The sequence below is a fragment of the Andrographis paniculata genome, unplaced genomic scaffold (assembly GCF_009805555.1).
Source record: "Andrographis paniculata isolate CXL003 unplaced genomic scaffold, ASM980555v1 Contig77END, whole genome shotgun sequence".
Taxonomy (NCBI): Eukaryota; Viridiplantae; Streptophyta; class Magnoliopsida; order Lamiales; family Acanthaceae; genus Andrographis; species Andrographis paniculata.
The window spans coordinates 5,283,602-5,296,318 of NW_026137614.1; the positions used below are offsets into that span (position 1 = coordinate 5,283,602).

The window sequence follows — 12,717 nt, forward strand, 5'->3', positions numbered from 1 at the left end:
TTAAAGTAAATTTAATATATATAATTAAAAAAATTTAAATATATGTTTAAATATTTAAAAATTATATAGAAATTAAAAAATATATGTAATATGAATATTATTTTATAAAAATAAAATTTTTTATTATACAAATAAATTAAATAATTTTTTTGTTTATTTATAATTAATATAAATTAATTTTTTAAAAGATATGTAATTTAAAATATATATAATTATGGTGGGATGGAGACAATATATTTTTTAAAAAAATTAGAATTAAATTATTAAAAATAAATAAAAAATCTTATTGCAAAACAAAACCCTTATACACCTCCCCTCCGTCAGTTCTTTCTTTTCTCCTCCCTTCTTCTTCATCCTCTCGACATTACCCAGCGATCGATCTGATCTCCCATCATAGTCATTGGAGTCCAAAAGCTGAACCGTCCCTTTCCTCTCCGGTAGCCGTCGTCGTCCTCCAAGACAGGGTAGAGGATTTACTACTGTCGTCTTCTTCTTCTTCTCCAGCCGCCGCCTCCTGCTACAGGTAATTTTTGTTTTTCATTCAAGTGAAATCCTTCTTATGCGATTAGAATAATTTGGGGTTGTTTATGTTCTCTGTGTTTCTGGAAGAAATAAGGCATCGGATTCTGCTTTGAAGGAGTTTGGGGCTATTTATTGTCTGTGTTTGTTGTCCTATTTGTGATTCCGTTTCAAAGATTCCAACTTCTTCTTTTCTGTGGTTTTGATTTTGCCCTTATTTGAAATTGCTCTGCATGTTAGTTTGTTCTCCTGTAAGAAAGACATTAAGGTGTGTTTGTATGAGGTTTGGATTTTGGGTTTGGGATATGAAGAGTAAAAGTAAGTCTTTGATATGATTTTTTTTTTTTTTTTTTTTTTTTCTGAAAAAGATCTATAGGAGAAATTTGGCAAAATCTTTCAAAAGAATACAACCATAATATTTGCCATCTCACTGTTTCGTTGATAAACTGCCAGTTAATTTTGTTAGTGTTTAAACCATTGGCTATAAGGTCAGAGGTGTACAAGGAAGCATTCGACATTAGCTTCACCTGGAATGTTAATTTCTGGTGTGTTTGTTTGGGGTTTGGATTTAGGATCTGAGATTGAAAGGTAAAAATTTTGAATTGGAATAGTGGTATGGTGCTAGGTGTTGATGTTGGGTGTGTTTGTTTGGGGTTTGAATTTTGAGTTGGGATTTGAATAGTAAAAATTTTGAATTTGAATAGTTGTATTACCTGATATAAATAGGTGTTGATGTGATGTTTTGAATGTAAAATTGATTTTTAGTATAATATAAAAAATAAAAAATAGGAATTTGATTTGATGTTTTGGGGGGGAATGAGATGAATAGTGTATTTGGGGGAGAATCTCCCAAACAAACACACCTGTTATGTTTTTAATGTAAAATTGATTTTTATTATAATATAGAAAAAAAAGAAATAGATGTTTAATTTGATGTTTTATGGAGCAATTTAATTAATAGTAGAAATTTGATAAAAGAACACACTCATTTATTTATGTGCACTCCATGTTACTTGCAGACCTGATGTTACTCGCGGACCTGATGGGTCCTCTTCCTCTCTTCTTTATTTTCCAGCATCAACAAAGTAACCTCTAAAAGAATCAAGCATCAAGATAAAGGCTGGTATTCTACTCATGATATGATATGTAGCTGTTCGTCTGGCTTCACTCTTGTCCTTTAAGTGGGATGAACTTCTTTTTTTCTAGTTAGGCAGTGTTAGCTATTCATCTTCTTTGGAGGAAACATTAAGATGAAGGTTAGTGTCTCATTCTATTTCATAGTTCTCGTTCACAAAGATATATGTTTTTCTTTTCTTTTCTTTTTTATTTTCTTATTTTCTTTTTTGATTTTTAGACAAACACGGATTCTGGGCCATTTGATCCAAATAAGATGACAGATACATTGGGACCCGAAGAATCCAGTGTTGGGGGGTTGTTTGTACCTGGGAACGACAGAGTTATGTTCAGGCTTCCTGAGAGAAAATCAAATTTGGGTATGATATGCATGGGTTCAAATAATTGATTGGCATAAGCTTTTGCACAAGACTTTACTTTTTATTGTGTATATTTGTGTATGTTTCAGTTCGGAAGTCATGTAAGTTTCACAAAAAATTGTAGTTGATCTTTTTTGCATGTTCTCCTTAATACAGTTAGCATATTTTAAGATCAATTGTAAAAAAATTAAATGCAGACTGTCATGATCTTCTTCTCCTATCTCATCATTTGCTCTACAGAACTTTTGTTATTTCCATGTAAGAAACTAAATTTTGGTCATAAGTGTCTTTTTTTTTGTGACGGGGGAAGCTGCCGCTACTTTTCGAATGCGCTGTAGGTAAACTCTCAACCGGACCTAATAGTTTGCAAAGTAAGTCCGAAAAAAGCAAGTCACACTAGACGAACTATATGTGGTAGACAAGACTTAGAGGCATCAGGTGTTTAAAATCATGACCCAACGGCCATGAGTCCACCCCTACACTACTAGATCATCTCTTAGGGACCCTTTTGTTGTTTTCACGTAGCATGTAGCATGTATAATGTACCTTGAACCATTCAAAGATTTTAACTCATTTAATCTTTCTGTTTTTTGGTTTTTGCTTGTTATCTTTGTACTTTTTAAATCTTTCTTTTCAGTTTTAAACTTTTTGAACAGTTAGAATATTTCTCCTATCCCAATTTGAGGGCTATCACCATTGATGAATCACTTCTAAGAGCCTAGACACCCCTTTCTCAACTTCCGTGTGGCTCTTGCATTTCTTAAAAATAAGATTTGCAAATTAGGAAGTGAGTACCTGGTGATTCTTGCTTCAGCCTTACATTATAATTTTTTATTTGACAGGGCTTGATGTCCTTGCACATGCAAAGCGAGTAGAATCAAAGTTGGAGGGTTCATTTAAGGTTCCTAAAGAAAGAGTTGCTTCCGTTGTAGCTTCTCTTGATGAAGAGGAGGAAAGTCTTACTCAATCAGGGATTGATCAAGCATATAATGATGGATATACTGGCCTAAGCAATTATATGAAAAGGCAGTATCGTGAGTTGTCTTCAACTGAGGGATCAAATTTAGGTACTCTTTATATTGTGGTGTCTACATATCATGCTCTGGTGAATATTTTGCTTCCTTTGCTCTATTTTCATGTTGTTGATTCCATGTGTTTGCAAGGTGTGAATGAAGCATGATAAGGGAGGAACTAGATTCTAAACTATTCTAGTTAACTAGCAACTAATGGATTGTCATTTCTGTTTACTTCCATTTCGAATTTCTGAATTCATTCATTTCCATGTGTTCTTCAGGCAGTATTGTAACAGAACTGAAAACTATCGAGGCACTTCCTCCACAACATGCAGATAAAGATACAAGGGTGTGTATACATTTTTGTGATTCTTTCAGAAAGTATCTTGACATGGTGATTTGATTTTAATGATTAATCTCATTTCTTAGTTCTTATGTGGTTATGCCACATGCATTTATGTAATCCAACCTTTATTTTTGCGAGTTTTCATATGTGATATCAGGACTGTGATTTCCAAAACTGATATGTGTATATGCTCCTCAGCAAAGTTATTAATAATCTAGTATGAAGCCGAAAAGAAGCTGAGATTATATTTTGTAGCTAGTTTTGGCAGTTCTAGTTGGAACAATTGATAGATTTCCTCCAGATTGGAATATGCATGGTTGACTTGTTTAGATCAGATGGATTTCTTGCAGATTGGAAACTCCATGGCTGTCTGGTTAGATTTTGTTGTATTGTTATCTAAGCCTTTTTTCTCATTACTTAGGTTTCAACCGTGTCTACTGGAAGGTCTAGGGACAGGATCTCTGGTTCTGACAATGTTGACCGTGATAGAAGTAGAAGCAAGCGTAGGGAGCAGTATAGAAGCTCAAGTAGAGATACGAGGAACAGACATGGCTCTGAGAGGGAGGGGAGGACCCCAAGGGAGTCTAATGCTGAAGAAAGAAAGAGAAGTGGAGAATATGGGGGGAAGAGAAGCAGATATGATTCATCTACGACCTCTCCAAGTATGTCAATTTCTTTAGTTTAACCAAGTTAAATGCTTTAAATCTTCCATAACTCTACTGGGCTGTGAGCCTTGGAATTTTGTGTAGATGAGTAAATGTGATCCAATTTATCTTCCGTAATAATGTTTTGTGCTAACATAACCTCCTTCTAATTCATTATCTATCATGACTTTGTAGGCAGATCTGGATGGGATGATGGGCAATGGGAATGGGAAGATACCCCTCGTCGTGATGGTCACACCTCAAGTAGCAGAAATCATCAACATTTTCGATCACCCATGTATGTTGGGGCCTCTCCTGATGCTAGGCTTGTTTCTCCATGGATGGGAGGACGTACCCCAAGTTCTTCTGGTAAGACTTCTCCTGTTTGCTATGCCTGTTTGGGGCAAAAAAAAAAATTGAAGTTAAATTGTCTTTCCCTTTTCTTTTGATTTAGTCAACCTTCTGCCACGATCTTTGATAACTAATAAATATATTGCACTGAAGCTGCAGCATCTCCTTGGGATAGCATTGCCCCATCCCCCACTCCTATTCGGGCATCTGGATCGTCTGTAAGGTCTGCAGGATCCCGATATGGTCGGAAGTCGAACCAGATCACATATGTCTCAGATGAGCTGCGATTGGTTGAGGTTGTAGTTTCTATAGTTTTTAAATGCAATTTTTATGCAAGTAATTTTGTAAAATACGCTTAACTCCCTCTCTGTGCCTCACCTATCCATCCTACTTGTTGGTGATAGGAGAAAGAAGATGGCCCAGAAAACACATTCGCAGATCAGAATGAGTTATCAGAAAGTATGCGTATAGAGATGGAGTACAATTCTGATCGCGCCTGGTAATTTCATCAGATTTTATTTGTGTTAAATTTTATAGTCGGTTAGTGTCTATTCTTTGCTTGGAACCTGCCTAGCTAATTGACAGTATTTTGCATGAATGCAAAAAGGGAAGATTAAATATGAATACATATTTATTATACTTTCCGGGTCTGTTTACTTTGGAAGGTTTGACATAAGGTTATCTTATAACATTTGGTTGAAAATTATGGTACTAAAAAGCACATCAATCTGTACAGTAATGAAAGAATTCTCATTATGCTAGAAAATGATTAAATGCATAGGTCAAAATCTGATAGTTACTGCAATAAAAGTCTGTCTATCGGATTGACTTTGGCTGTTTGATGGTTGCATGAATGTGTTTTCTGGCTAGTCTAGGTTTCTCCTTATAATGCATGGATATCCATCCGCTTGTTGCAGGTATGATAGGGAAGAAGGCAGCACCATGTATGATACTGATAGCTCCTCTTTTTTTCTTGGTGACGAGGCATCTTTTCAGAAGAAAGAAGCAGAGTTGCCTAAGAAATTGGTATGCTTACATATGGATTCAGCTTTATGAGGTTTATATACTTAGCTAGCAACACTTTGCTAATATTGAACCTTGTTATAACTTGCAAGGGAAGCTATATTTTGTCAGCCCTAGACAAATGAAAAATTGTACTGACTTTTGGGGTTTAGGATCCACCCTTTTCTGAAGCAAAAGCTGTCATACTCATAAAATCTGTATAGGTTGCTAAGTAGTTAATTTCATTACAGCAAACATCAATCTATTATATCAGGAGGTTATTTGGTGAACTTGTGGCCTTTTATGTTTGGTTTTGCTCCGAACATTCATGTTAGGCTTGGGTGTCTCTCAACTACAAGAGTTCTATCCTTTGAATAGCTGCATAGTCTTTTATTTGCTGGATATGCCTCCTTGAATGTTCTTCCTGCTATATAAATGTGGTTTGTTGTGAGTATGGTTCATGTTGTTACGAAGTACCGTTTTATTTTTTAATCATTCAAAATTTAGATTACCGTTATTTATTTTTGTCTTCCTCAAACAATTTCAATCTTTATGTAGGTCAGAAGAGATGGAAGCAAGATGACTCTTGCACAGAGCAAAAAATTATCACAACTAACAGCTGATAATGCTCAATGGGAGGATCGCCAACTTCTAAGATCAGGAGCTGTCAGAGGAACTGAGGTGCAGACAGAATTTGATGATGAAGATGAACGAAAAGTTATTCTTCTTGTGCATGGTAAACTCCAGTGGTGATATTGCCCCCGGATTTAAGTAATTTAGGTCCTTACCTTTTCATTATCTCTTGTAACAGATACAAAACCTCCTTTTCTTGATGGTAGAATTGTTTTCACAAAGCAAGCCGAGCCTATCATGCCATTGAAAGATCCTACATCAGATATGGCAATTATAGCACGTAAGGGCTCTAATTTGGTTAGGGAAATTCGTGAAAAGCAGAGCATGAACAAGTCACGCCAAAGATTTTGGGAGCTTGCTGGTTCCAAGTTAGGTGAAATCCTTGGGGTTGAGAAGACCGCAGAACAGGTATGCTGCATTCGAGGCTAGAATCAGTTATTTTGAGGAACAAATTTGCCTTTTCCTTTTGAAAAACACTAAAAAGAATATTTCTGAACCATTTATACGTGGTTACTAGATTGATGCAGATACTGCTGTAGTGGGCGACGAAGGAGAAGTTGATTTCAAAGTGGATGCCAAATTTTCACAGCATTTAAAGAAGGGTGATGCAGTGAGTGATTTTGCTAAATCGAAAACAATAGCCCAACAGCGACAATATTTGCCTATTTTTTCTGTACGAGAGGAGTTACTGCAGGTTTGGCACTCTTTACTTGTTTTTTCCTTGTAATGGCCTGCTTAATGTTAGGAATTACAATATAGTATTTTGCTGTGCTGGAAGAGTAATCTCATTGTTTTTTAGGGATAACTGCAGAAGGATAAACCTGTAATTGAAGAAGATTCTGTTCAGTGACATGTCACTTTAGGGTCTCATATGCTTAAATAATAAAAAATTTCTTATCTTATACCATTGCTGAGTGTTTGTTTCTTTTAGAAAATGCGTCTGCTGATAGTTCACCTCTTTTGGAGAATAGAAAGTAGAAGCAAGAGGGGTTGGTTCTTATTCAGTTAAATAATTGTTGAATCTCTTTGAGAAAAGGTTTTCCTGGTTAAATGCATAATCAAACAAGCAAAATAAAATCTGGGTCCATACTATTACTGGTTAAGAACACCTGCTTATCCTGCTGCTGCTGTTTTCATTGACTAAATGAGAAGGCAACTAATGTAAAATTTAGTCATTTTTGGATTCCTTTTTGCTTAATCTCGGCTATTTCAAATGCAGGTGATCCGTGAGAACCAGGTGGTGGTGGTTGTAGGTGAAACTGGTTCAGGGAAAACAACACAACTGACTCAGGTTTGCGGAAAATTGTTATTTTTTTATTTGTCTGGCTGTACTTGTTTTAGTCATTCCTAAGTAGGGTTCAGAACTTTAATCTATGTCATCCTAATTCAAATCCTTTTCACTTCCTTGATGTGTGGTCGTTGGCAGTATCTAAACGAAGATGGCTACACAACCAATGGCATTGTTGGTTGTACTCAGCCAAGACGTGTAGCTGCTATGAGTGTTGCCAAACGAGTTAGTGAGGAGATGGAAACAGAACTTGGTGATAAGGTTGGATATGCCATTCGTTTTGAGGATGTGACAGGACCCAGCACCGTTATCAAGGTAATGACTTTAGAAGATTATCAACGTTCCTCAATCCTGAATTCATTGAGATTTCCATTGATGATATGTTACAACCTAGTGTTTGCTTTTTTATGATGCTTCTAATCATAATTAATGAATTGGCACAAGCTTCATTTGTACTTTAGGCATTGATTTCTTGATAGGATACCTTATGTTAGTAAACTGTGATGTGTTGCTGTTTAGAAGCAGGACTAATAACATGTTTATACATCATAGCAGCTTAACCTGACATCTCTTAATTTCCATATTGCTTCTTGTTAAGTTTTGAATATTTATTAATTTTCTTCCTTTGCAGTACATGACTGATGGTGTGCTTCTAAGGGAGACACTCAAAGATTCTGACCTGGAAAAGTATCGGTATGTATCTTCTAGCTTGGATGATGTGAGGTGTTAAGCGTGTTAGAACCTAAGGTGTTCAGATGGTTTATGTGCATTATATAAGTATTTATATGTATTTATTTCATTATCATGCAGTGTCATTGTAATGGATGAAGCACATGAGCGATCTTTAAGCACAGATGTGCTATTTGGCATTCTGAAGAAAGTAGTTGCTAGACGACGCGATTTCAAGCTCATTGTGACCTCTGCTACCCTTAATGCTCAGAAATTTTCAAATTTTTTTGGGAGGTAAGCATATTTGCATTCAGGTAGTAGTCCACTCTGGAGATGACTGACTTATCACCTTGTTTTCCCCACTTCACATGATTTGCTAATCCTTGCAGTGTACCTATATTTCACATTCCTGGAAGAACTTTTCCAGTTCAAATCTTATATAGTAAGACACCTTGTGAAGACTATGTTGAAGCTGCAGTGAAGCAGGCCATGACTATCCACATTACCAGTGCACCAGGCGATATACTCATATTTATGACTGGTCAAGATGAGATTGAAGCAACCTGTTATGCACTCTCTGAGCGTATGGAGCAGCTGATTGCATCAAAAAAGGAAGCTCCAAAGCTGTTAATTCTTCCCATATACTCACAGCTTCCAGCTGATTTGCAAGCGAAAATATTTCAGAAGGCTGAAGATGGAGCTCGCAAGTGTATAGTCGCTACCAATATTGCTGAGACATCTTTGACTGTTGATGGAATCTTCTATGTCATTGATACAGGATATGGAAAGATAAAAGTTTATAACCCCCGCATGGGAATGGATGCCCTCCAAGTGTTTCCTGTGAGTCGTGCAGCTGCTGACCAGCGAGCTGGACGTGCTGGAAGAACTGGTCCTGGGACATGTTATCGGCTATATACAGAAAGTGCATATTTAAATGAAATGCTTCCAAGTCCTGTGCCAGAAATTCAACGGACCAACCTTGGCAATGTTGTACTTTTGCTTAAGTCTCTGAAGATTGACAATTTACTGGATTTTGACTTCATGGATCCCCCTCCCCAAGAAAACATTCTCAATTCCATGTACCAGCTCTGGGTTTTGGCTGCTTTGAACAATGTGGGGGATTTGACTGATCTAGGCTGGAAGATGGTGGAGTTTCCCCTTGATCCTCCCCTGGCTAAGATGCTTTTAATGGGTGAGCAACTGGGATGCATAAATGAGGTTTTGACTATCGTCTCCATGCTTTCAGTGCCATCTGTTTTCTTTAGACCCAAGGATAGGGTAGAGGAAAGTGATGCTGCCCGAGAAAAATTCTTTGTACCAGAGTCTGATCACCTTACCCTTCTGAATGTGTACCAGCAGTGGAAAGCTAATCAATACCGGGGTGATTGGTGTAACGACCATTATCTACATGTCAAGGGGTTACGCAAAGCTAGAGAGGTGAGGTCCCAGTTACTGGACATTCTAAAAACTCTCAAGATTCCATTGACTTCATGTGGCCCTGACTGGGATGTTGTGCGAATGGCCATATGCTCGGCCTATTTTCATAATTCTGCACGGCTGAAAGGGGTTGGGGAGTATGTTAACTGTAGGAATGGAATGCCATGCCATTTGCATCCAAGCAGTGCTCTGTATGGGTTGGGGTATACTCCAGATTATGTTGTTTATCACGAGTTGATCTTGACCACCAAAGAGTATATGCAGTGCACCACGGCAGTGGAGCCCCAATGGCTTGCTGAGCTGGGGCCGATGTTTTTCTCTGTCAAGGAATCTGATACATCCATGTTGGAGCACAAGAAGAAGCAGAAACAAGAGAAAACAGCCATGGAGGAAGAGATGGAGAACCTGAGGAAAGTTCAAGAGGAGAGGGGGAGAGAGAGGGATGAGAAGGAAAGGATTAGAAAGGCCAAGGAGCAGCAACAAGTTTCCATGCCAGGGCTGAAAAAAGGCTCCTCCACTTATCTGAGACCAAAAAGACTTGGTTTGTAGGCATCGGATTACATCTCAAGCTGGCCATGTTACATTACTATGGGGTTTCATAATGGTAGTATTATATTTTTACTCATACTGATTTGCACAACCTGGTAGGCGCATCCTCCCTCCATCAGTGCATAATGATTTCCTCATGTAGTGTTTGTTTTTTCTTTATGGATACCAGCTGCAACTATGATGAATCTTCTTATTAATGTACGCTCGTCCTGATGTTTATGATTATTTTTACGCTTGGTGTTGTATCTACTATTTCTAAGATGCTATTTCTGCTAAAAAATTTATAGGCCTCAAGTACTGGGGCGTCAAGCAGGCAAACCCAGAAAATATGGCTTCTTGTTATGCATATTTTCTTTTTTCTTCTCTCATATTGCCCTCTCATTTGTCAAGTAATTTTTGAGAGTTTTTGTTTGGCTATTAAGTGCTCACTAGACATTGCTGGATTGGTTTTCTGGTTTATTTTTTATTGCAGCTTGCCTGTGAAGCCCAGCGCTGCCCGGGGACCTTAATTGTGACTTACTTCCCCTTATGAAGTATGCGTTTTTAGTTATTTTAAGGATTAATGAACTTTAAATATGATTATGCATGTGCTAGTTAAAGTGATAAACTACCTGGAAGATAAATGCAGATGGATAAACAAACTGGTGTATGTTGGAGGTGGGTGTTGTTCACGTACGTGTGTGGGGAGGAATGGATGGATGATCTATATGTCTTGTATTCGCTACTATTATATTGTCTAATTCATCATATGTTGTTTGTTGTTGTTGGCAATGGCAGCTGGGTGGAGGCGGATTGGGAGGCCCTTCTCCGGGGCCGGGATGGGGTCACACAATATCTTCTCGTGCGGATCCACCAAGCTCCATCTGAATCTGGGCACCACGTTGTGGAGAAACACCAGCATCTCCAACCGAGCAAACTCCTTTCCCAAGCACATCCGAGGCCCTCCTCCAAACGGAACGTAAGCGTATGGAGGAGGAGCGGAAGAAGAATTCCCACCATTCCTCTGCGCCTCCTCTTCAAATCTTGAAGGATCAAACCTGCTGCTGTCCGCAAACAACTTGGAATCCTCATGCGTCACTGGTGAGCTCCAGTAGAACTGCACATCAAAGATAAGATACACTGAGAGGGTAAGAATTGGTCGAGATGGGGATTGATCTATCTATCTATCTATTCAACATTCCACATCTATATATATTCCATGCCCACATAGAGTACATAGCACTACTAACTAACCGCATGCATTGCATTGCATGGCATTTGGTACCGTAGCGTAGCATGACTGCATGAGTAGTAGTGCTAATACTAATAACAAAAATAATAATAGTAGAGGCATTACATTACGTTACGTGCATTACCTTCCATCCTTTGGGGATGCGGTAGCCTCCGTAGCTGATATCAGTCAAAGCTTCCCTGAAAGCACCTCCGACGGGCGGCCACAGTCTGATAGTCTCGCACACCACATTCCATGTGTACCTCATCTTCTGTATGTCCTCCCACTGCAGAAGAAGACTGCTTGGTTCTTGTCCTCCTTTTGCCTTTGTGATTTCATTCTGTTCTATTGTTGTTGTTGTTATTGTTATTAGTATCATTACACACTTGATCCACAGCAATAGACTAGACAGAGAGTATGGTAGATGGACCATACGTACCTGCCAACACTCTCTTGTACACGTGAGGATGCTCTGCCAACACCTTGATCACCATGGTGAGGGCGGAACTGGAGGTGTCGTGCCCCGCAAACAGCATCAGCAGTATATTATTCACGATAACTGACTCCGACATGTACCTGCCTTCCTCGTCGGGGCTGACGAGCAGATGCGATAGCAGATCGTTCGGCCCCTGCTCCTGCTCCAGCAGCGCCTTCTTCCTCTCTCTGACTATCGCGGCCAGTTCCTCCTTGATCTTCGCCGTGGCCCTCACCGCCTTGTAAAATTTTGTCCCGGGGAGGTAGAGAGGGATGGAGATGACCCCGCGGGTAAAAGCCCTGAAGAGGGCCTCGAGCCTCTGGATTCGGTCTGGGTCCTGGATGCTCATGAACAGCCGGCAGGCCAGCTCGAAAGTGAACAGCTTCACTGCCGGGTAGACCACCAGTTGGCTCCTGCCCTGCCAGTGGGCGCAGAGGTGCCGCCTGGTGACCCGGCCCATGGTGTCGATGTAGGCGAGCTTGTTGAAGGCGTCGGGGCTGAAGAAGTGGGAAGCCATCTTCCTCATCCGCATGCCCCGAGCCCCCGGGGAGGTGGATATGCACTCCCCGAGCAGCCTGCTAACGGAAGCAGGCCACCACAGAGTCACCAGCTTATGCTCGTTGCTGAAGAGGAACTTGTTCCCGGCGGGGCCGCCCAGCACCGCCACCCTCTCCCCCATCAGCGAAGTCTTGATCACTTCCGACTTGTATCTCTCCATTCTAACCCGGACGAACTTATTGCAGCCTGGGAATCCCTGGTTGCGGGCGCGGATGAATTCCAGAGTTTCCCCGAGAATAGGCCAGCCATAGCTGCCGGGGGGCAAGGGCAAGGGCAATAGATTCTTGCGTGACGCTGGCGAGTGCTGCTGCTGCTTCCTTGCTGTACTCGTGGCCACGAAGAAGACGACGACGACCACGAGAACAATGATTGCAATCAGAAACAGAGAAATCATCACCACCACCATCATCATCAATTCATCATCTTCTCCCTCCCGCCGCTATGAAGTGCAGCAGAGCAGATGAATAAAAGGGTCGGGGAACAGATATGAAACGAAATGAGATTATGAGAAGAGATGCACACAGATACAT

The 12,717-nt window shown here is 39.7% G+C and overlaps 2 protein-coding genes across 4 annotated transcripts; one reads left to right on the plus strand and one right to left on the minus strand.

Annotated features, from left to right (window-relative positions):
- The first annotated feature begins 308 nt into the window (after positions 1 to 308).
- Positions 309 to 10,273, plus strand: LOC127266701 (pre-mRNA-splicing factor ATP-dependent RNA helicase DEAH7-like). Of its 3 annotated transcripts, none has more exons than XM_051297054.1 (18): positions 309 to 523; positions 1,539 to 1,775; positions 1,874 to 2,012; positions 2,855 to 3,079; positions 3,307 to 3,374; positions 3,793 to 4,033; positions 4,211 to 4,384; positions 4,520 to 4,662; positions 4,771 to 4,865; positions 5,284 to 5,392; positions 5,927 to 6,104; positions 6,180 to 6,409; positions 6,519 to 6,695; positions 7,221 to 7,292; positions 7,428 to 7,604; positions 7,921 to 7,982; positions 8,100 to 8,252; positions 8,348 to 10,273. In XM_051297054.1, exons 2-18 carry the CDS (start codon positions 1,770 to 1,772, stop codon positions 9,942 to 9,944), a joined length of 3,846 nt encoding a protein of 1,281 aa, XP_051153011.1. In that variant the 5' UTR covers positions 309 to 523; positions 1,539 to 1,769; the 3' UTR covers positions 9,945 to 10,273. The 3 variants fall into 3 exon arrangements, with proteins under 3 accessions (XP_051153011.1, XP_051153013.1, XP_051153012.1); XM_051297056.1 differs by having other exon boundaries at positions 4,526 to 4,662; XM_051297055.1 differs by having other exon boundaries at positions 1,595 to 1,775.
- Positions 10,274 to 10,571: 298 nt separating this feature from the next.
- Positions 10,572 to 12,717, minus strand: LOC127266702 (beta-amyrin 28-monooxygenase-like). The gene is made up of 3 exons (XM_051297057.1): positions 11,594 to 12,717; positions 11,300 to 11,499; positions 10,572 to 11,040 (listed from the first exon to the last, which is right to left on the minus strand). The coding sequence occupies exons 1-3, from the start codon at positions 12,597 to 12,599 to the stop codon at positions 10,681 to 10,683; spliced, it is 1,566 nt and encodes a 521-aa protein (XP_051153014.1). The 5' UTR covers positions 12,600 to 12,717; the 3' UTR covers positions 10,572 to 10,680.